At 47.0% G+C, this 22,142-nt stretch overlaps 2 protein-coding genes across 4 annotated transcripts in view; one reads left to right on the plus strand and one right to left on the minus strand.

Moving 5' to 3' along the window:
• POLR2C (RNA polymerase II subunit C) lies at positions 1–16,505 on the plus strand. 3 transcript variants are annotated; one of them, XM_037816206.1, is made up of 9 exons: positions 1–139; positions 319–368; positions 2,065–2,133; positions 2,279–2,331; positions 13,319–13,474; positions 13,903–13,954; positions 14,157–14,325; positions 14,460–14,534; positions 15,158–16,505. In XM_037816206.1, exons 1-9 carry the CDS (start codon positions 54–56, stop codon positions 15,300–15,302), a joined length of 855 nt encoding a protein of 284 aa, XP_037672134.1. In that variant the 5' UTR covers positions 1–53; the 3' UTR covers positions 15,303–16,505. The 3 variants fall into 3 exon arrangements, with proteins under 3 accessions (XP_037672134.1, XP_037672135.1, XP_037672136.1); XM_037816207.1 differs by having other exon boundaries at positions 13,346–13,474; XM_037816208.1 differs by having other exon boundaries at positions 63–175.
• The window catches only part of DOK4 (docking protein 4), a 13,063-nt gene continuing 7,089 nt past the window's right edge, over positions 16,169–22,142 (minus strand). Inside the window, exons 3-9 of the mRNA XM_037816205.1 lie at positions 19,767–19,874; positions 19,509–19,623; positions 19,121–19,240; positions 18,821–19,010; positions 18,054–18,192; positions 17,764–17,887; positions 16,169–17,653 (exon numbers count right to left, since the gene is read on the minus strand). Of these exons, the coding sequence (XP_037672133.1) occupies positions 17,535–17,653; positions 17,764–17,887; positions 18,054–18,192; positions 18,821–19,010; positions 19,121–19,240; positions 19,509–19,623; positions 19,767–19,874 (915 nt within the window). The 3' untranslated portion in view covers positions 16,169–17,534. The remainder of the gene's footprint in view (positions 17,654–17,763; positions 17,888–18,053; positions 18,193–18,820; positions 19,011–19,120; positions 19,241–19,508; positions 19,624–19,766; positions 19,875–22,142) is intronic.

Below are 22,142 nucleotides of genomic sequence, written 5' to 3' on the forward strand. Positions count from 1 at the left end.
CCAGGAAGACGCATTGTTGCTGACGTTAGAGGTTGGTCCGTCCGCCGGGCAGGATGCCATACGCCAACCAGCCTACCGTGCGAATCACTGAGCTCACAGACGAGAATGTCAAGTTCATCATCGAGAATACGGACCTGGCGTAAGACTGCGGAGGGAAGAGGCCGGCGGCTCGAATGTTAGGGTGCCCCCGGGAGGGGAGGTGGGGGGGGCCTGGGTTCTCTCCAGAGCTGGCCCTCTTCTGCCACGGTCTTCGCTTTGGGAACGTGGGGCCGGCCGGCCGGGGCAGCGGCCTTACCCCGATTGGTTTTCATCCTTCAGGGTGGCCAATTCTATTCGGAGGGTCTTCATCGCTGAGGTGCCTATAATAGGTAAGCGACCAGTCCACACTGCCCCCCACCTCTCCAATCCTTGGGTTATGCTGGGGGTGAGAGGGGTGTGTATCTGGAGCATTGAGAAAACAGCAGTGCCAGAGACTCGCCTAAACCCCGTGCCCTTGGCCCAGCCACTACTCGTCACTTCCCTGGCTCTCACGGATCACTTAGGTCCACCCTTCCATATATGTTGGCACTTAGCGGGGGCAGAATTGATTTCTGTTCAGGTTCCAGCCACCCCTTTCCAGGTACTTTATGTATTGACAGGTATATTACAAGTATCTTTTGAGTGTCTGCTCAGAAATATGTCATGGTTACTTCCATCAGTGTGCAGTCTCTTGTAAAAGAAACAGGCCAAATGATTGATAAACAAAAGAACATTGTGGTTTATCCCCCACCCCTGCCCCAAACACTTCTTCAACTCAGAGCTTGGAGTGCTGGCCCTACCTCAGCCTACTCACTTCTTGTCTCTGGGCCTCAGTTTCATTATGAGTAAAATAAGAGAGCTGGACTTCATGATACAGCCCTAACATTCTGGATTTAAATGCCACTTGTTCCACGAATTCAATTCTCCAAAAATTGAGTACCTGCTACATACAGTCCAAGTCACAACTAGGAGTATAAAGGTTAACATATCTCAGGTTAGAGGTAGAGCCAAGGCACACACAAATATAACACCAGGCAAAGTATGACAAGTGCCTTAAGAGAGATCTGAACAGAGTTTTGTGAGGGAGTTGCCCAACGGAGGGAGTGATCGCCCCTGTTTCATGGAGGGTGGGCAAGGCTGGAATTTTGGAGAATCAGAGGATTTCAAAGGGCAGAGGGGAAAGGTAAGGGTATTCTAGGGGGTGGAGAGGCCAGGGGAAGTAAAGAGGCAGAAACAGAACAGCTTGGGTCATGGTCCTTTTTTGGCTGAAGTGAATGTCTTGGGTTCGGGAAGGAGTGGGAAGCATAGCAGGACAACGGAGGTCAGGGCTTGGTGGGGCTGGCCCTCTTCTGGTCCCATTACTTGTGTCTTGGCTCTTCATTTTGTGATGGGGCTCCCATGGCATTTGATTTCTGGTTTTGCTTATGTGAGATGTTGACTTCTGAATGAATAAATGCGTGTTTTAAACAAGTGTGTGAGTAGAGCCCTTTTCCTCTACTAGCTCATTGCTAGTAGGGATGGGATTTTATACTTAGTATGGCTTGCCTGTTAAGGAATTAAACTAACATTAGTTGACTGAGTGATAATAAAGTGTTGAATTAGGTTATCTAGTCAGTACTTCATAAAATAAGGGCTGTAAGTCTGTTTTACTTATTTCCAAATAATTTGTGTTCTTGGGATTGGTGTTGGCATGGGTAGCAGGTTAAAGTGCTTCTCATGGAAATATTCAGCTCAAAGAAACATGTTTCCACTCCCAATCTCTAAGGCAGTGTTTTGTTGTTTGTGTGTGTGTGTGTGTGTGTGTGTGTGTGTGTGTGAGAGAGAGAGAGATACAGGGAATTCCTTGTATTAAATTCAGTGAGTATCTTGTTAAAATGCATATTCCTGGGCCCTACTCTAGAGCTGTGGAATCATAGTCTCTGGCTGCCTGGCCCAAGCACCTATGATTAATAAATACCAGATGATTCCTAAATCTTACAAACCACTACTCTTAAGTCTTGAGCTGAATTTGGTGGCTAACTGCATCTCTGTTTCCTTCATTTTTAGCCATTGACTGGGTGCAAATCGATGCCAATTCCTCAGTCCTTCACGATGAGTTCATTGCTCACAGGCTTGGTGAGTGCTGGGTTTTCAGTGTTGGGGGTTGCCATGCCTGGTCTCTGAGGAGGAGGCCTTCCCCGTGTCCACCACAGGGTCTTCTGGGTTCCCTTCTGGGGTTGGCTGCTTAGCCTTCTTTAAGGTGCTTTTCTGTGTTTTCCAGGATTGATCCCCCTCACAAGTGACGACATTGTGGACAAGCTACAGTACTCCCGGGTATGCAGTGTGATTGGATGAAAGGGGAGGCTGCAGGGGAGGCGCCTTCAGTTCTCAGAGTGGCTTTTCCTGACAGTGTGGCCATGTTGAGAACCTGAGGCAGGGCTTGGTCCTCGATTCTGACAGGGCTTCACATTCATTAGGCTCAGGGGACATCAGAGAGTTTCATTAGCCAGCCACACAAGAGGTTAGTATATATACCCCAAATGCTCATTTACACTGAAGAATGAAGGCTGTACCTTCCCAGATTCTGATCTGTTCAGACTGTGCATTCCAGGGCATCTCTTCCCGTGACAGCGGCCTAGGAGGCTAAAGGAAGTCAGCAGGAAGCTGGGGTGGGTGAGGAGAGGAGCAAAGGGAGTGGGAGCTGGCCCACAAGACCGAGACCGGCACCTGAGGGACAGGCTACTGATTCGTGCCCCTCCCCCGCAGGAGCTGCAGGTTAACCTGGCCGGGCCTTATTGCCTGACCCTCCTCCTCTTCCAGCCGTGTTTGCTTTCCCAGATGATACTCCATCCCCTCACTAGGGCTGCATTGGATAATTTGAGACTATTACATCATGATGGCTTGGGGTGATCCTGAATCGAGCCTTTTCTAATATTCCCAAGGGTCTGCCATTTCTGTGGTGGCTAATTTGATATATCTTGTAAGTGTATATGTATTTTTTTTTTTTAATTCAGTTTTATTGAAATATATTCACAAACCATACAGTCATCCATGGTATACAATCAACTGTTCACAGTATGATCATATAGTTATGCGTTCATCACCACAATCTATTTCTGAATATTTTCCTTACATCAGAAAGAATCAGAATAAGAATAAAAAATAAAAGTGAAAAGAGAATACCCAAACCATCCCCCCATCCCACCCTATTTGTCATTTAGTTTTTACTCCCATTTTTCTACTGATTTTTTTTCAATTTTTTAACTTTGTTTATCAAAAAATTAAAAACAAACAGGCAAACAACAACCAAAAAAACCCCACAACATTTCAAACAAAGCAATGGATTAAGGAAAACAAATAACCTAAAATAACTACTTTGCCTCCAATATGTTCCTACCATACCCCAAGAAAATTAATAAACCATGTCCTAACAGAGGAGTAAGAAAAACAAATAATCTAAAATAACTACATTGCTTCCAACATGTTCCTACCATACCCAAAGAAAATTAACAACCCCTAAGAAAACAAAGGAATAAGAGAAAAAAAAACCTAAAATAACTCTATTGCTTCCAACATGATCTTACTATATCCAAGAAAGTTTACAAACCATAATCATTCCTGAGCATTCCCATAACATTGAGATTACCCTCCATAGTTTATCTGTTCTTATTAGATTATCATTCCCCCTCCCCTAATTGGTATCTCTAGGTCCCCTACATTCTACAATATAAAACATTGTACATTTTTCACAGAATTCACATTAGTGGTAACATACAATATCTCTCTTTTTGTGCCTGGCTTATTTTGCTCAGCATTATGTCTTTTTTTTTTTTTTTTTTAAATCTTCATTTTATTGAGATATATTCATATACCACGCAGTCATACAAAACAAATCGTACTTTCGATTGTTCACAGTACCATTACATAGTTGTACATTCATCACCCAAATCAATCCCTGACACCTTCATTAGCACACACACAAGAATAACAAGATTAATAATTAGAGTGAAAAAGAGCAATTGAAGTAAAAAAGAACACTGGGTACCTTTGTCTGTTTGTTTCCTTCCCCTATTTTTCTACTCATCCATCCATAAACTAGACAAAGTGGAGTGTGGTCCTTATGGCTTTCCCAATCCCCTTGTCACCCCTCATAAGCTACATTTTTATACAACTGTCTTCGAGATTCATGGGTTCTGGGTTGTAGTTTGATAGTTTCAAGTATCCACCACCAGCTACCCCAATTCTTTAGAACCTAAAAAGGGTTGTCTAAAGTGTGCGTAAGAGTGCCCACCGGAGTGACCTCTCGGCTCCTTTTGGATTCTCTCTACCACTGAAGCTTATTTCATTTCCTTTCACATCCCCCTTTTGGTCAAGAAGATGTTCTCCGTCCCACGATGCCAGGTCTACATTCCTCCCCGGGAGTCATATTCCACGTTGCCAGGGAGATTCACTCCCCTGGGTGTCTGATCCCACGTAGGGGGGAGGGCAGTGATTTCACCTTTCAAGTTGGCTTAGCTAGAGAGACAGGGCCACATCTGAGCAACAAAGAGGCATTCGGGAGGAGGCTCTTAGGCACAACCATAGGGAGGCCTAGCCTCTCCTTTGCAGCAACCGTCCTCCCAAGGGTAAAACCTGTGGTAGAGGGCTCAACCCATCAAACCACCAGTCCCCTATGTCTGTGGTCATGTTAGCAACCATGGAGGTGGGGTAGGCGAATACCCCTGCATTCTCCACAGGCTCCTCAAGGGGGCACTGCATCTTTTTTTTTTCCTTGTTTTTTTTTTTTTTTTTAACTTTCCCTTCTTTTTTAAATCAACTATGAAAAAAAAGTTAAAAAGAAAACAAACATACAATAAAAGAACATTCCAAAGGGACCATAACAAGGGAGTAAGAAAAAGACAACTAACCTAAGATAACTGCTTAACTTCCAACATGTTCCTACTTTACCCCAAGAAAGTTACCTAATATAGCAACATTTCTGTGAACTTGCTCCTACTATATCCATCAGAAATTAACAGACCATAGTCATTCCTGCGCATCCCCAGAACGTTAAATAGCTTATCTGTTCTTCTTGGATTATTGTTCCCCCTTCCTTAATTGCTCTCTATTGCTAGTTCCCCTACATTCTACATTATAAGCCATTTGTTTTACATTTTTCAAAGTTCACATTAGTGGTAGCATATAATATTTCTCTTTTTGTGCCTGGCTTATTTCGCTTAGCATTATGTCTTCAAGGTTCATCCATGTTGTCATACGTTTCACGAGATCGTTCCTTCTTACTGCCGCGTAGTATTCCATCGTGTGTAAATACCACATTTTATTTATCCACTCATCTGTTGAAGGACATTTGGGTTGTTTCCATCTTTTGGCAATTGTGAATAATGCTGCTATGAACATTGGCGTGCAGATATCTGTTCATGTCACTGCTTTCCGATCTTCCGGGTATATACCGAGAAGTGCAATCGCTGGATCGAATGGTAACTCTATATCTAGTTTTCTAAGGAACTGCCAGACTGACTTCCAGAGTGGCTGAACAGTGAATAAGAGTTCCAATTTCTCCACATCCCCTCCAGCATTTGTAGTTTCCTGTTTGTTTAATGGCAGCCATTCTAATCGGTGTTAGATGGTATCTCATTGTGGTCTTAATTTGCATCTCTCTAATAGCTAGTGAAGCTGAACATTTTTTCATGTGTTTCTTGGCCATTTGTATTTCCTCTTCAGAGAACTGTCTTTTCATATCTTTTGCCCATTTTATAATTGGGCCGACTGTACTATTGTCATTGAGTTGTAGGATTTCTTTATATATGCAAGATATCAGTCTTTTGTCAGATACATGGTTTCCAAAAATTTTTTCCCATTGAGTTGGCTGCCTCTTTACCTTTTGGAGAAATTCCTTTGAGGTGCAGAAACTTCTAAGCTTGAGGAGTTCCCATTTATCTATTTTCTCTTTTGTTGCTTGTGCTTTGGGTGTAAAGTCTAGGAAGTGGCCGCCTAATACAAGGTCTTGAAGATGTTTTCCTACATTATCTTCTAGGAGTTTTATGGTACTTTCTTTTATATTGAGATCTTTGGTCCATTTTGAGTTAATTTTTGTGTAGGGGGTGAGGTAGGGGTCCTCTTTCATTCTTTTGGATATGGATATCCAACTCTCCCAGCCCCATTTGTTGAAAAGACCCCTATGACCCAGTTCAGTGACTTTGGGGGCCTTATCAAAGATCAGTCGGCCATAGATCTGAGGGTCTATCTCTGAATTCTCAATTCGATTCCATTGATCTATATGTCTATCTTTGTGCCAGTACCATGCTGTTTTGGCAACTGTGGCTTTATAATAAGCTTCAAAGTCAGGGAGTGTAAGTCCTCCCACTTCGTTTTTCTTTTTTAGAGTGTCTTTAGCAATTCGAGGCATCTTCCCTTTCCAAATAAATTTGATAACTAGCTTTTCCAAGTCTGCAAAGTAGGTTGGTGGAATTTTGATTGGGGTTGCATTGAATCTGTAGATGAGTTTGGGTAGAATTGACATCTTAATGACATTTAGTCTTCCTATCCATCAACATGGAATATTTTTCCATCTTTTAAGGTCCCCTTCTATTTCTTTTAGTAGAGTTATGTAGTTTTCTTTGTATAGGTCTTTTACATCTTTGGTTAAGTTGATTCCTAGGTACTTGATTTTTTTAGTTGCTATTGAAAATGGTATCTTTTTCTTGAGTGCCTCTTCAGTTTGTTCATTTCTAGCCTATAGAAACATTACTGACTTATGTGCATTAACCTTGTATCCCGCTACTTTGCTAAATTTGTTTATTAGCTCTAGTAGCTGTATCGTCGATTTCTCAGGGTTTTCTAGATATAAGATCATATCGTCTGCAAACAATGACAGTTTTACTTCTTCTTTTCCAATTTGGATGCCTTTTATTTCTTTGTCTTGCCGGATTGCCCTGGCTAGCACTTCCAGCACAATGTTGAATAACAGTGGTGATAGCGGGCATCCTTGTCTTGTTCCTGATCTTAGAGGGAAGGCTTTCAGTCTCTCACAATTGAGTACTATGCTGGCTCTGGGTTTTTCATATATGCTCTTTATGATGTTGAGGAAGTTTCCTTCAATTCCTACCTTTTGAAGTGTTTTTATCAAAAAGGGATGTTGGATTTTGTCAAATGCTTTTTCAGCATCTATTGAGATGATCAATTGATTTTTCCCTTTTGACTTGTTAATGTGTTGTAATACATTGATTGATTTTCTTATGTTGAACCATCCTTGCATGCCCGGAATGAACCCCACTTGGTCATGGTGTATGATTTTTTTAATGTGTCTTTGGATTCGATTTGCAAGTATTTTGTTGAGGATTTTTGCATCTATATTCATTAGGGAGATTGGCCGGTAGTTTTCCTTTTTTGTAACATCTTTGCCTGGTTTTGGTATTAGATTGATGTTAGCTTCATAAAATGAGTTAGGTAGTGTTCCATTTTCTTCAATGTTTTGAAAGAATTTGAGTAAGATTGGTGTCAGTTCTTTCTGGAAAGTTTGGTAGAATTCCCCTGTGAAGCCATCTGGTCCTGGGCATTTATTTGTGGGAAGATTTTTGATGACTGATTAGATCTCTTTGCTTGTGATGGGTTGGTTGAGGTCTTCTATTTCTTCTCTGGTCAGTCTAGGTTGTTCATATGTTTCCAGGAAATTGTCCATTTCCTCTACATTATCCAGTTTGTTGCCATACAGTTGTTCATAATATCCTCTTATAATTTTTTTAATTTCTTCAGGATCTGCAGTTATGTCACCTTTTTCATTCATTATTTTGTTTATATGGGTCTTCTCTCTTTTTGATTTTGTCAGTCTAGCTAGGGGCTTGTCAATCTTGTTGATCTTCTCAAAGAACCAACTTTTGGTGATGTTTATCCTCTATTGTTTTTTTGTTCTCTATGTCATTTATTTCTGCTTTAATCCTTGTTATTTCTTTTCTTGTACTTGGTTTAGGATTGGTTTGCTGTTCATTTTCTAGCTTCTTCAGTTGATCCATTAGTTCTTTGATTTTGGCTCTTTCTTCCTTTTTAATATATGCGTTTAGTGCTATAAATTTCCCCCTTAGCACTGCTTTTGCTGCATCCCATAGGTTTTGGTATGTTGTGTTCTCATTTTCATTCGTCTCTATATATTTAGCAATTTCTCTTGCTATTTCTTCTTTAACCCACTGATTGTTTAGGAGTGTGTTGTTTAACCTCCAGGTATTTGTGAATTTTCTAAGTCTCTGATGGTTATTGACTTCTAATTGTATTCCATTGTGGTCAGAGAATGTGCTTTGAATAATTTCAATGATCTATTCTGGAGAAAGTTCCGTGAGCACTAGAAAAGTATGTGTATCCTGGTGATTTGGGATGTAATGTCCTGTATATGTCTGTTAAATCTAATTCATTTATCAGATTGTTTAGGTTTTCAATTTCCTTATTGGTCTTCTGTCTGGTTGATCTATCTATAGGAGAGAGTGATGTGTTGAAGTCTCCCACAATTATTGTGGAAACATCAATTGCTTCCTTTAGTTTTGCCAGTGTTTCTCTCATGTATTTTGTGGCACCTTGGTTGGGTGCATAGACATTTACGATTGTTATTTCTTCTTGCTGAGTTGCCCCTTTTATTAGTACGTAGTGGCCTTCTTTGTCTCTCAAAACATCCCTGCATTTGAAGTCTATTTTATCTGAGATTAATATTGCTACACCTGCTTTCTTTTGGCTGTAGCTTGCATGAAATATTTTTTTCCATCCTTTCACTTTCAGTTTCTTTGTGTCCCTGTGTCTAAGATGAGTCTCTTGTATGCAACATATTGATGGTTCATTTTTTTTTGATCCATTCTGCGAATCTATATCTTTTAATTGGGGAGTTTAATCCATTTACATTCAACGTTATAACCGTGAAGGCATTTCTTGAATCAGCCATCTTATCCTTTGGTTTATGTTTGTCATATTTTTCCCCTCTGTCTATTAATATCCTTTATTGTACCCATACCGAATCTCTTTAGTACTGAACCTTTCTCCAAGTCTCTCTGTCCTTTCTTTGTTTCTCTGTCTGTAGGGCTCCCTTGAGTATCTCCAGTAGGGCAGGTCTCTTGTTAGCAAATTCTCTCAGCATTTGTTTGTCTGTGAAAAATTTAAGCTCTCCCTCAAATTTGAAGGAGAGCTTTGCTGGATAAAGTATTCTTGGCTGGAAATTTTTCTCACTCAGAATTTTAAATATATCGTGCCACTGCCTTCTTGCCTCCATGGTGGCTGCTGAGTAGTCACTACTTAGTCTTAAGCTGTTTACTTTGTGTGTGGTGAATTGCTTTTCTCTTGCTGCTTTCAGAACTTGCTCCTTCTCTTCTGTGTTTGATAGTGTGATCAGTATATGTCTCGGAGTGGGTTTATTTGGATTTATTCTATTTGGAGTTCGCTGAGCATTTATGATTTGTGTATTTATGTTGTTTAGAAGATTTGGGAAGTTTTCCCCAACAATTTCTTTGAATACTCTTCCTAGACCTTTACCCTTTTCTTCCCCTTCTGGGACACCAATGAGTCTTATATTTGGACGTTTCATATTATCTATCATATCCCTGAGGTCCATTTCGATTTTTTCAATTTTTTTCCCAATTCTTTCTTGTATGCTTTCATTTTCCATTCTGTCATCTTCGAGGTCACTGATTCGTTGTTCAACTTCCTCTAGTCTTGTACTATGAGTGTCCAGAATCTTTTTAATTTGGTCAACAGTTTCTTTAATTTCCATAAGATCATCCATTTTTTTATTTAGTCTTGCAATGTCTTCTTTATGCTCTTCTAGGGTCTTCTTGATTTCCTTTATCTCCCGTACTATGGTCTCATTGTTCATCTTTAGTTCTTTGAGTAGCTGCTCTAGGTGCTGTGTCTCTTCTGGTCTTTTGATTTGGGTGCTTGGGCTTGGGTTATCCATATCGTCTGGTTTCTTCATATGCTTTATAATTTTCTGTTGTTTTTGGCCTCGTGGCATTTGCTGAACTTGATAGGGTTCTTTTAGGATTTGTAGACCAATTGAAGTCCTTATCTCTAATTTCTCAGATCTACAGCTTCGTGGAGTACACTTTCTCTAACTAACCAGCAGGTGGCGTCCACGAGCCACCTGTTCTCCACAAGCCAGTTCTCCCCTGCTTAGCCTTTTTGGTGAGTGGGGGAGTGAGTCTTGTGGGGTCCAATTGGTGTACCAAGCTTGCGTGTGTAGTTGGTGTTGCCTGCCCTGTATATGGGGCGTGTTTCTGGGCAGTCAGGGAGGGGGGTGGCCCTAACAATCAAATCTCCCTGGTGATCCTAGAGTTTTAAAGCTGCTGCAATAGTCTAATCCTTCAGTTCAGTCCTGCCACAGTTTGTCTCTGCCACTGACCCACAAGTCCTTGGTATTGGTGTATGGCTCCTGAGACTTGCAAGTGGGCCCCTCTTCCAGGCCGTGCACCCCGGGTCCTCTGTTGAGGGATGACTGTGCTATGTCACAGGTGTGTTCCGTCCCCCCAGGGCAGTTGTGGGCTGCTGGGCTGTGTAGGGAGGCTCCCAGTCTGCTGAAATGATGGCTGAATGGGGCTTTGTTAATTCACACTGCTCTACCTTCCCAACTCTGGGACAATCAGCTGAGGTTGCAGGGAAGGCTAATGTCCATGCCCAGTTTTGTGGTGTGTGCCTGTTATTTGAAGCACTTCCGTCACACTGGGTTGTCTGGGGCAGTTCTGGGCTATGGGGCTGGCGATGGGCAGGAGTGTTTCCTGCCCACCAGGATGATGGCTGTGAGCGGACACCCCCCTTTTCTTGGGAAGTTGTGTTTAGTGAATTTTCTCAGCCACTGGATTATTGCGTTTTGTCTCAGAGCTCTCCTAGTTCTGCTCTTGACTTGACCTGCCCAAATAGTAAGTCTTTGAAGCTTTCTGTATTGGGCTTCTTAGAGTAATTGTTTTAGAAAAAGAAAAAAGTATAAAAAAAAAAAAAAAAAAAAAAAAAAAACGGGCCCTCCTCAGAGATCTAATGGGTTATTGAAATGCTAAGAGACAAAGCAACCAGGGCCATTAAGGAAAGGTCCACAGGGCAGAGAGATCAGCTTTTCTTCAGGATTTGCATATGCGCCTCAGGGCCCTTCCCCTTTCTATGTTCACCAGAACTCCAAAAATCCTGCGCTTTTATTTTGGAGTTTTTTTTGTTGTTTTTTTTTCTATGCCTGTCTCCTCTCTGCTGGGCTGGCTGCTCTCAGATTCTCTGGTGTCTGGTCTCAGTCTATCTATGGTTGGAGTTTGTATCAGTAGAATGAGTTTCTGATAAGGGCTGCCACTGCAGTTCTCCCTTCTCCTTCCCGGAGCTGACAGCCCCTCCTCCCCGGGACTGAGCCTGGCAGGGAGGGGCGCGGGTCCCCTGGCCGCAAAAACTTACAGATTTCGCTGATCTCAGCAGTTCCACATTTTCATGAGTGTTGTATGAAGTATGCCCAAAGTCAGATTGGTCTGTGGTGTCCAGTCCACGCAGTTCCTGGCTTTCTACCTACTTTCCTGGAGGAGCAACTAAAACATACAGCTCACCAGTCTGCCATCTTTATATATGTATTTTAAAAAGACATACTCAAGCACCCAGGAAACTATGGAGGTAGTTTAACGTATATACATGCTCCTACCAAATAATGTGTCCCACCATATCATTTTGCCATATTTATTTCACATCTCCAGATTTTTTTAAAGAAATAAAACATCACAGATATTGGCAGGGACAGTTGTACAACCAAATGAAGAACAGTTTGGCAATATCTTTATATAGAGACATGCATGCCCCATGATGACCAAGCATTTCTCACCATTACCTGTTTTTCAGTATTTATTAAACAAAGATGGCATTTTCTTCTTTTTTTCTTATATTTTCCCAAAAAATTCCAAACCTACAGAAAAGTTGACCATGTAAAATAGTAACACTATTTACTTTTCACCTGTATTTACCCATAGTTAATATTTTGCCACACTTACTTTGTTTTTCATATATATATTATTATTGCTGAGCCATTTGAAGGTAGATTGCACATTGCAGCACTTCTTCCCTCAGTACTTCAGCATGCATCGCCTAAGAATAAGGATATTCTACACACTTGCAACACTGCTGTCATATCTAAGAATAAGGATTTTCTACACAACCGTAATGCTGTTGTCATACCTGAGAATAAAGATATTCTACACAACTGCAACACTATTGTCATACCTAAGAAAATTAGCATTAATTCATAAGGTCTGTATAAAGTCCATGGTCAGATCCCAGTTGGCCCCAAAATATTCTTTACAATGTTTTTGTTTGTCCATGGGTCTGTGATCCAGTCAAGGTTCATGCACTGCATTTGATTGTTTTATCTCTTTAGCCTCTTAATCTCGAACAGTCTCCTCTCCCTTCATTGCACGTTTTTTTCTTTTTACATGTAAAAAAAAAAAAATTATTGTGGTAAATATGTCTAAAACAAAATTTGCCATTTTAACTATTTTTAAATACACAATTTAGTGGCCTTAATTACATTTACATTGGTGTGCTACTATTCCATTCCATCTTGAGTCTTCCATTTCTTATTTCTCTCTAAAAGAATGATTTGGTCTTGAATGTCGAGGTTGCCTTTCTGCCTTACCTGTGACTGCAGACTACCAGTTGTAGCCTCTGGTTCTCTCATCTTGCAGACTTCAAAAGGATGTTGGATTTTCCTCACTGGTGTGGGGGAGGAACAGTTTGCTTGATTGCATTCTAGCAACTCTTCCTGCTGAAGTTAAACTGCAGTATAGTTCCTAACATGGGAAGTCAGTTTTGTAAAGAATGGCAACATGTTGGTAATTATTAATGCTGGGCGATAGTTACTTGTGGCAGTTTATTATACTGTTCTCTATTTTGTATGAAATCTCCAAGAATAAAAAGTTTTTAAAGAAAAGGTCAGTAGTCTAGAACTGGAACTTCACTTTCCCGTCAGTCCTTGGATTGTTGTGTTTTAAATGATGGTTACATTCCCAAGCTAGTCCACTCAGCTCATGGGAAGCTACCCTAAGAGAGTGTGAAAGCATCCTTCTCTCGCTCATAGCCTTGGCTCTGAGGGCCAGGGTGAGATATTTGGAGTGCGTCTCCTAGGGGTAGCCTGCCCAGGGTGGGGGTGGGAAGGAAACACAGGTGTCAGTATATGTATAGGATGTCTCTAAACCAGGAGGTGCCTACCCTTGAACTGTCCATGAGAACCATGTACCAGATTGACAGAGCCCACAAGAGCGTTTTTCCATAGGAAGTCCCGTAAGGAACCAGGTGTTGGAAATAGGGAGCCATGTCACGATCTGCTGTCTCTCTGCAGACCGTTCCTCTCCTCCTCCTGCTGCAGGACTGCACGTGTGAAGAGTTCTGCCCCGAGTGCTCGGTGGAGTTCACCCTCGACGTGCGGTGTAATGAAGACCAGACTCGTCATGTCACCTCTCGAGACCTCATCTCCAACAGCCCCCGGGTCATTCCGGTCAGTGTCAGAAATCATCCTCCCTACCTGGGACCTTTCCTTTTCTCTTCCTGGCTCCAAGTGGGCCAGATTGGGTTGGAGTCTTAGAAGATACTGACTCTCCCTGTGTTACCCTCTGCCCTATCTGACACCTAGAAGTGCTGATTCTGGAGCCCTGCCGGGGTGGGCAGCGGCACTGTTGGTACCACGTTCTCTCTGTTTCCCAAGGACCCTTTGAAAGGCCATGGACTTGTTTTGATGGAAAAATTGCTGTGAAGTGGGGATTGGGGTCCAACCACCAGCAAACATTGGGTCCTGGTAGGCACTTCTGTCACCCCATTATGGGGCAGACTTTCCCTAGTTTGGCACATGATGGTCTGGAGGTGTTAGAAGTTGGTTGCTTGAAAAGGTGACTGGGGATAAATACCTCTTGATTTGGCTCCCTACAGGTGACGTCGCGGAGCCGAGATAATGACCCCAATGATTACGTGGAGCGAGATGGTAAGGGGGCATTGCCCCAGCTGGTGGTTGGTGGGCTAGAAGGGAAGTGGAGACCAGACAGCCTCTCATGCTGCCTGCTTCCCTTGTGGACTGGCTTTCGACAGTTTTCCAGACGTACATGGTGTTTTGGTGGCACACCAGGCCAGCATTTGGAAGACTGTGCTCCTTCTGGTTCTTGACTGACTCAGACCTCTACCCACAGATATCCTCATCGTCAAGCTGAGAAAGGGGCAGGAGCTGAGACTTCGCGCCTATGCCAAAAAGGGCTTTGGCAAGGAGCATGCCAAGTGGAACCCTACGGCGGGGGTGGCTTTTGAGTACGATCCAGACAATGCCCTGAGGCACACAGTGTACCCCAAGCCAGAGGAATGGTATGTTCCTGTTGCTAGTGAAGGGTGGGTGGGGTTGGAAACGGCTCCTGGTGGCTGATGGGGCAGGCTAATAGGAACGTAAATGCCCTAAAAGCAGTAGGAGCAACCCTGTGCCAACCTGTGTTTGACTTTAGGCCAAAGAGTGAGTACTCAGAGCTGGATGAAGATGAGTCACAGGCTCCCTATGACCCCAACGGCAAGCCAGAGAGGTAAGACTGTGGTCTGATGCTTGAAGGAAAAGTGTGCAAGAATATTGAGTCTTGGTGTGGGCTCTGAGTTAGGGAGACCCTCTCCCTCGTGTCCTAGTTCCCATAAGCTCAGGAGGGGTCAGCAACTGCTAAGCACATGGTGTGTGCACATCCTGGGCCAGGTTCCACCCCCTTTTTGGTCACTGTGAAAACAAAGGACCCTCAGTTATCCAACTTGTTCCTTTTTCTGATTTTCAGCCCTCAGTGAAGGGGCTCTACATGTCCAAGCCAGGGGCGGGAACTTTGGCCAAGGTCTTGTAGTGATGACCATGAAGGTACCGTGGCAGGTGGTCACTGCTTATTTGGTTTGCCACTTTCTCCTCAGCATGGAACACATACATACAGATTTGTTTGGAGATTTTCACAATATCTCTTGGAGGTATCTGCAGCTCCCTGGTCTAGTGGGTTGGGACCACTGCGTATGAGAGGTTTGGGTGAAGGGAGGTCAACCCTGGGGCAAGGTCGAATAGCTGATGGGAAGTCAAGGAGTCAAAACCCAGAAGGGAGGAAGGGGAGCCCAGGGCTGAAGTTCAGGCTAGCAAGCCTGCCTTGTGGACGGCTCTCACCAGACTCTCGCCTCTTAGGTTTTACTACAACGTGGAGTCCTGTGGCTCTCTGCGCCCTGAAACCATTGTCCTCTCAGCCCTGTCTGGATTGAAGAAGAAGTTGAGTGATTTACAGACGCAGTTAAGCCACGAGATCCAGAGTGATGTCCTAACCATAAACTAGCTGCAGCTCACCTGTTTCAGCAAAAAGGGGATCCAAGCCAGCAGCTAGATTTGGAGTCTCTCCTGAGACTCTTCTAGCATCTGGGATCTGGACTGTCATTGCTCAAGCTTCTTGGCAGAGCATTACTACCAACCAGAAAGGTAGCAACAGGGAAAGGTGGGCCTTTTCCAGACTTTCTTGGTCTCAGATAGATTACCAGAGATGCCACTGGTATTTGAGGAAGAACAGTTTTTCAGGAGACATTAAGCACCCCTGGTCCCTGTCTGCTAAATGCCAGTAGTGCTCCCCAGAAACCAAAACATCCCTTCCAGCCTGTTTCCTCGTGTGCCTGTGAGGGCCATCCTGCTTCCCTGTGGAGAACCACAGAGCTGGACACTCTTCCTCTCCTGGTCATCCCAGCTCTTCAAACCCTGTCCAAAAGAAAGAGTTTCACAGCTGTACCATAGGTTTCTGTGTTAGGACTGAGTGCTGGAACCCTCATTCAGGCTGCCTACAAAGCCTTCCAGTCCCTTGCCCAGGGCCAGCCTCAAATCCCCAGGTGTCCCCAATTAGAGAGGCCATCCTTTGGAATAGTGTTAGACCTGGCTGTCCCCTCCCCCCACAAAATAAACACGGCCTTTCATTGTCTACCCATCAGTTATGAATGCCTTCACCACCAAGGTCCTGATTATTTAGTTTGGGGAGGGGTAAAGTTCTCTGCCCCATATTTCATTTCTTTTAATGACGATGTCTGGCCCTGACCCCTTAGCACGGCCTCCAGGTAGGAACATACTTCCCCAAGCAGTTAATTAGGCTGCCTGGCAGGGGAAGCCTGCAGAAAGCCCGAGTTTCAGTACAGAAAGGAAGGGATATTGATTAACAGTTAATTGTCTTTTTAAAAGTTTTTATTTTTGGCAATAAAGAGCACAACATAATCTCCTTCATGCGTCATCGTGCCACCAGCTGAGCCAGCCAGCTCTGCCTCCCTCCCCACAGCCTTTGGGCCGATTCGTGTCCCTCCTCAGGCCAGCTTATTCCTCTGGGCGGTCGTTCTCTGGGTCAGGTTCAGAGCCGAGCTGGCTGTGGCCACCAACCTGGCTCCAGGGCTCTGTGGGGAGGGGGCCTCTTACTTTATCATCCTGCCACAACTCAAACAGTGGTTATTTACAAGAAAGTCTACTCCCACAAATCAAAACCCTAAAGTATTTAAAAAAAAAAAAAAAAGAAAGCACGCAACCAAAGGTTTGATGTGACTAGAAAGATAGCCCTTCTGCTCGGTAGTCAATAAATACCAGCTAGAAAATCAATTGCTTTAATTGCATTTCAGCAGGGAGCCTCAGCACCATGTGGGGAGGGGGAAATGGAAGGTCCTTGGTTTCTTAAGTGCTTCTTGCTGGCCATAGGGTGGCCAAACGGGGCAGAGGGGCTCCCTCTGCTGGGATATTGCCCACCCTGGCCAGTGAGAGGGGCAGCATGGGGGCTGCCTACAGCAGACGTGCCATGGCCTTCCTGCTTGGCCTGGCCCGGGGCAGGGAAAGAGCTTGAGACTGGCCGTGCTCCGTTCTCTACCTGGCTGAGGTAACCAGCACCCCACCCCAGGGCATCTTCTCAGCCCACCAGGCAAGAAGGAGCCTGTGTAGAAATTACATTTTAAAGTCAGATTTTCACCTGAGATGTCAACCAGATGTCACCTCTGCTTAAAACTCGAAGCACAAGGCTGTTAAGTGGCACAGTGGGAGTTTGAATCCTTCCTCTGGCACTCTGGGCCTAGAGCAACTGAGAAGCCACCTGCTGTCTCAGCCCCTGGGCTCTTGGCAGAAGCCAGTGGCCAGAGCACCAGCCTTCAGTTCTGATTGTCCCCTCTGGCCCTGATAACTTGAGCAGGTCCTGGAAGCAGGATGGCAGGGAAATGGCTGCCCTCACTCAAAAACAGCCTTGACTGTGGCCTGGTCATAGGATTAAAAAATGTGTATGTAGTGATGGGGAGGGATAGAGGGGAAATCTCAATATAGAATATGTCATAAGCCATATATATTAAAATCATTAACAGTATATAGTCCCATGATAGCTCTGGCTCATCACACATGCTCATGTGGTGTGGCCAGACCTTTGCCTTGGTCCAGTCTCACCCTGGAGGGCAGGGAAGGATCAGCTTGCTCCCTTTCTCCAGGTTCTTGGCCAACAGCCCCACAGTACACTGCAGTCAGCCCTGCAACTGGCAGCCCCTAGCAGTCGGTGCACACAAGCCCTCTGTCACTGCGATGGGGTCTTGGCCTCATTGCTGTCCCCTTGGCTGGGCTTTGGCTTTAGAAGGATGAATCTCTTGAGGAGGTCCGTTTCTGAGCTGGCCTGGGCCGCCCCATACCCCTCACCTGTGGGCACAGAGGCAGGCTCAGGACTCAGATCGAAGTCAAGAGTCCTGCCCGGCAGGCTCGTCCAACACAGCCTCCTGGAGGGGATGTGGGGCACCACTGCGACTCACCGGCATAGCTGGAGGCCTCAGCGATGTTCTGGGAACCTGTGATGTGGTGCCAGTAGGCGCTGCGGGGTAGCATGGTGGTGGGTGTGCAGGGGTACGAGTAATGCTCCGTGCCCTTGTTCAGCAGCTGCGGGGCAGGGAGGGGCCCCCCGTTAGCTCTGAGGGCAGTGTTCCAACCCCAAGCAGCCGGCTCACCACACTAGCTGGAGACTTAGCTGGCTGATCCCAGGCCGGAGGGCCTGTCCACCCACTAGTCTCCCCTGTACCTTGGACTGAAATGCCCACTGCCTCACCCGCACATTCTTCTCCATTTCCAGCAGGACCCGCTTGTGCTGCTCAGCGATGGCCAGGGTGGCACTGTGGACCCGCTGGTAAATCTGCTCCCCTTCCTGCGTCTGGAAGGTGTAGAGCCCTTCCCCAGTGTCGCACATCCTGGGGATACAGGAGGCATGGAAGGCAGGGAGGGCAGACCCCACCACTCTCCTGCCCGACACTGTGCCTGCACCCCAGCCCCAAGGCAGCCCTGGGCCCGTGGGTCTGACCATGTAGCTCAAACAGATTTCCTCCGCGCCTGGCAGTGTTCTAAATGCTTTCCAAATAACCCATTCCATTTTCTCTACCACCACCCTCTGGTCTATGGACTATTATAGTTTCCTCATTATTAGGAGTTTTCTCAAGTCATTTTACAGAGGAGGAAACAGGCATAGAGGTTAGTTTCAGGTTACAGAGAGGATTATATAGGTCTTGAATCTTGGCAGACTGGCTCCAGAGGTCATTGTGAGGTCAGGTATTTTTATTAGCCCCAATTGACTGGTGAGGAGACTGAGACTCAGGTCGACCGTCACAGTGCTAGCAGGTGCCAGGGCCGCCCTGGGCCCCAGCACATAGACGTCCAGTAAACGGCTTCACTTAACCTGCTGTGGACGTTACTCCTCTCAGCCTCAATTTCTTCTGTAATATGGGAATATTACACCCCCCTTGGGATGGCTATGCTGATATATAAATTAAGCCACCATCACGACCATGGCAGGATAGGGTGCAGGAGGCAGGAGGGTCCTACCGGCCAGCCTCGAAGGTAAAGCGTGTGGCGTCGCGGCCATAGCGGCGCAAGGAGCAGAGGGGCCACGAGACGAGCTTCACGCGGGGCTTGTGTATGTCCCAGAGGTAGATGTTCTCATGGGTGATCTGCAGCTTGCACTCGCCATACACATCCAGGTTGGGGCAGGGCAACAGGAAGACATTGAAGCGGTCTGGTGAGGGGGAAGACAAGGGACCTGGAGCTTCCCGGAGGGAGCCCTGCCCCTCCTCCCCTGCCTCCTCCCCTTCCTCTCCCTCCCCCAGCTCCAGCGCCAGGCCTCACCTGTCTGCTCACACTGCACCCCTGGGGCCAGGAGGTCCGGCTCCCCCAGACTGATATCGTTGAGCCGCGACCCCAGACACTCCATGGACAGTGTCTTGTACCACTCCTCCGCCTCCAGCTCTGGAAAAACTGGCACCTCATCATGCTGTCAGCTCAGGGTCCCCCATTAGCCTGAGCCAGACACCCCATCTGCCTCAGCCTGAATAATCCCACCATGCAGGGAGGGCAAGGCCTGCTCCACCTCAGTCCTGGAGGTCCACTCCCTCCAAGATACCCTGACCCACGCATCTCCACCCCCAGCCAAGGCCAGCCCTCCTCTGCCTCCTCCCAACTGGCCAGGACCAGCGCAGGGGAGGCCAGGTGGAGCCCTGCAGCCCTGGCTGCTCACCTGAGTCGCAGGTGAAGGTACGGGCAGAGTCGTCCGTGAGTATGATGGCCACTGCCTGCCGCTTGGTCTCCTTAGGGAGCCTCATGACACACTTGACGTTGCTGATCTCGGTCACCTGGGGCAGCCACCACAAGGGACTCAGCCAGACTTGAGCATCTCCCCACTTGGACTCCCCCCTGCACACTTGCAGACACCCCAGGACTCAAAGCAAATCATCTTTGCATACAGGTTGGGGTGCTAGGGCCCAGGCCACCTAACCTTGGGGCAGCCTCGGAGGCACACTGACTTCTCATCTGGATACTTCTCCAGCCGCTGGGGCCCCTTGCTGGAGGATTTCCGGAACACCAGCCAGCATCGCCGGTAGATCTGTGGGGCAAGATGGCAGGGGGATCAGGCCTCGCTGGACCACTCCCACCCCAGCCAACAGGGCCCTGCAGTTATCCCTGCCAGCCACAGGGGGCAGTGCCACACAGCCCTCCCGGGATCCCCGGCCAGAAGAAAACCCAGGGGTGGCAGACATCAGCCGGACCCTCGGGGAGAGGCCCCCTCCCCAAATCAAAAAGGCAGCCATTGCGTGGCTGGTGTCAAAGGGCTGTTCCACAAAATGGTGCTTTCCTAAGTTACCCTTTATTCTGAGCATAGCTCTGAGTTTAATTAAAAGTAGCCAATGTGTACCGAGTGCTTCCTATTTGCACTTTTTGTTATAAACGTTTTTCCCAGAAAATCCTCAGGATCACTCTTATGTCGGTTCTATTATCATCCCCATTTTACAGATGGGGAAACTGAGGCACCAAAAATTTAGCTAATAGCTAATAAATGGTGGCACTAGTACTCAAACAGGCTGTCCTCCTCCAGGGCTGCCACGCTGATGTTCTAGCCAGGGCTCCAGGGACAGTGACCAGCCCTTGTCTACTCCCAACCTTGCACGTCACCGCAGCCTTTGCTCAGGGCTGGGGGCGGGGGAGCTGCTCTTGGTGTTGGTAACACTGCTCATCTCCAGGAGCTTTCACTCACCCGCTCTTTTCATTCTCTTACCAACCGTAGAGTGCCAGGACCAGGGCTATTTCCCATCTCAGGTGGGAAACCAGAGGCTCTCAGGAGTAAAGGGGCAGAGCCAAGAACCTGGGGCAATCCCCAGGGCACAGTGCCTTCCCCGGCACGGCTCCCTCTCTCGTCCCAAGCTGGCTGCCAATGACCTCTGAATCTTAAGCCATCCATACTCTCTATTGCTTCATGGACTCCCCTCCAGAGCAAGGCCCTCCACAGGGTTGGCAGCACCAACCATTCTCTAAGGGCTAAGGAGGTACACTGGCTTTCAGATCCCTTAGGGTGGCTCTGGCTGCCTGCCCGTGCTGCTGACTTCCTTCTTTGGCCCCCTCCCTCCCACTCAAGCTCTCTTCCAGCCCAAAGTCTGTGTGCGGGATTTAACTAGTCCTTTTAGTGGGTACTCCAGAAGACTGGCAACCTGTTTCCTAGAAACCTCCGAAGGGCAGTGCTCCTCTTACTAGCAAACAGTATGGAGACTGAGGGGCAGCCCCAGAGCAGAGGCAGCAAGGGGGGGCCTCTGGGTCACGGCCACAGCACACCCCCTAAGTCCTGCCATGCCGTGTACCAGGTCCTTGGCAGCAGAGTCCCAGGACACAGTGGGCCCAGGCAGTTGCCATCCCAAGGGGCAGGGGTTGGGGGTCAGGGTGTGGCCAGGCCCAGTTTGGGATGTCTCAGAGCCAGGCCATTTCTGGCTCCTGTCTGGGACCCTAGGAAGCAAGTCCACCCCTGCACCCCTCTCCTGCCTCAGCCCCTGGCCCATCCAGCTAAACCCCAGCAGGCCTCAGGTCTCACTCAGCCAGGGAACGCCCTTAGAAATTGTAACTGTTTCTCAGAATCTTCAATCACATCCTGGTAGCCTCCTTAACAAAGCTCTGCTGAACAAATGAGTGACCAAGGGACAGTGGAGGGATGGACGGCGGGGTGGTTGGTTCTGACGAGGCAGACCCACCCCACCAGGTTGGACCCCGCACAGCCTGCAGCATCAGGGGCAGGAGGCCTGGGACCTGAGCACCCGGGTTGCCTGGTTACAGGACACACAGAGGCAGCCCCAGGGAGCCACTGCACCCAAGAGCCCTCCTTCCCTACTCCCACAGGTCTTGCATCAGTGCTGAGAAACGCTTTGACACAGCTCTGCCCCAGGAGGAAGAAAGGCCCTGGCAGGTAGGAGGGTCAGCTTCTGATCTTTTTGGTCTCTCTCCCCTCCCTTCAGTGGGCTGAGACAAGAGTGGCTGCTCTGAGGGTGAGTGCAGCCCCTCACATCAGGGGAAGTGAGGCTGGGGTCTGCAGAGGGAGTGAATTCCCTGAGGGAAACACCCCAGATTGGGCTTGGCCACATCCCAGCCCCCCACACCTACCCTGGCTGTGCCCACCTGTCGGTTGCTGCAGTTCCAGGTCTCCTTCTGGAACAGACCTGATGCCCACCCTCTGGCCTGGGCCTTCCCAGCAAGCTCTGCCCCGGACAGGACCACAGCCCCACTGGCCCCTGGGTATCTGCAGGTCCAAGGCTGGAAGTGGGGCCTCTGCCCCTTCAGCCTCCCCACCTGGGCCAGCCTCAGCCTCTCTCTTTGTTCTGTGCTCTGAGTCAGT

This window comes from Choloepus didactylus, chromosome 22, assembly GCF_015220235.1.
Source record: "Choloepus didactylus isolate mChoDid1 chromosome 22, mChoDid1.pri, whole genome shotgun sequence".
NCBI classification, from domain to species: Eukaryota; Metazoa; Chordata; class Mammalia; order Pilosa; family Megalonychidae; genus Choloepus; species Choloepus didactylus.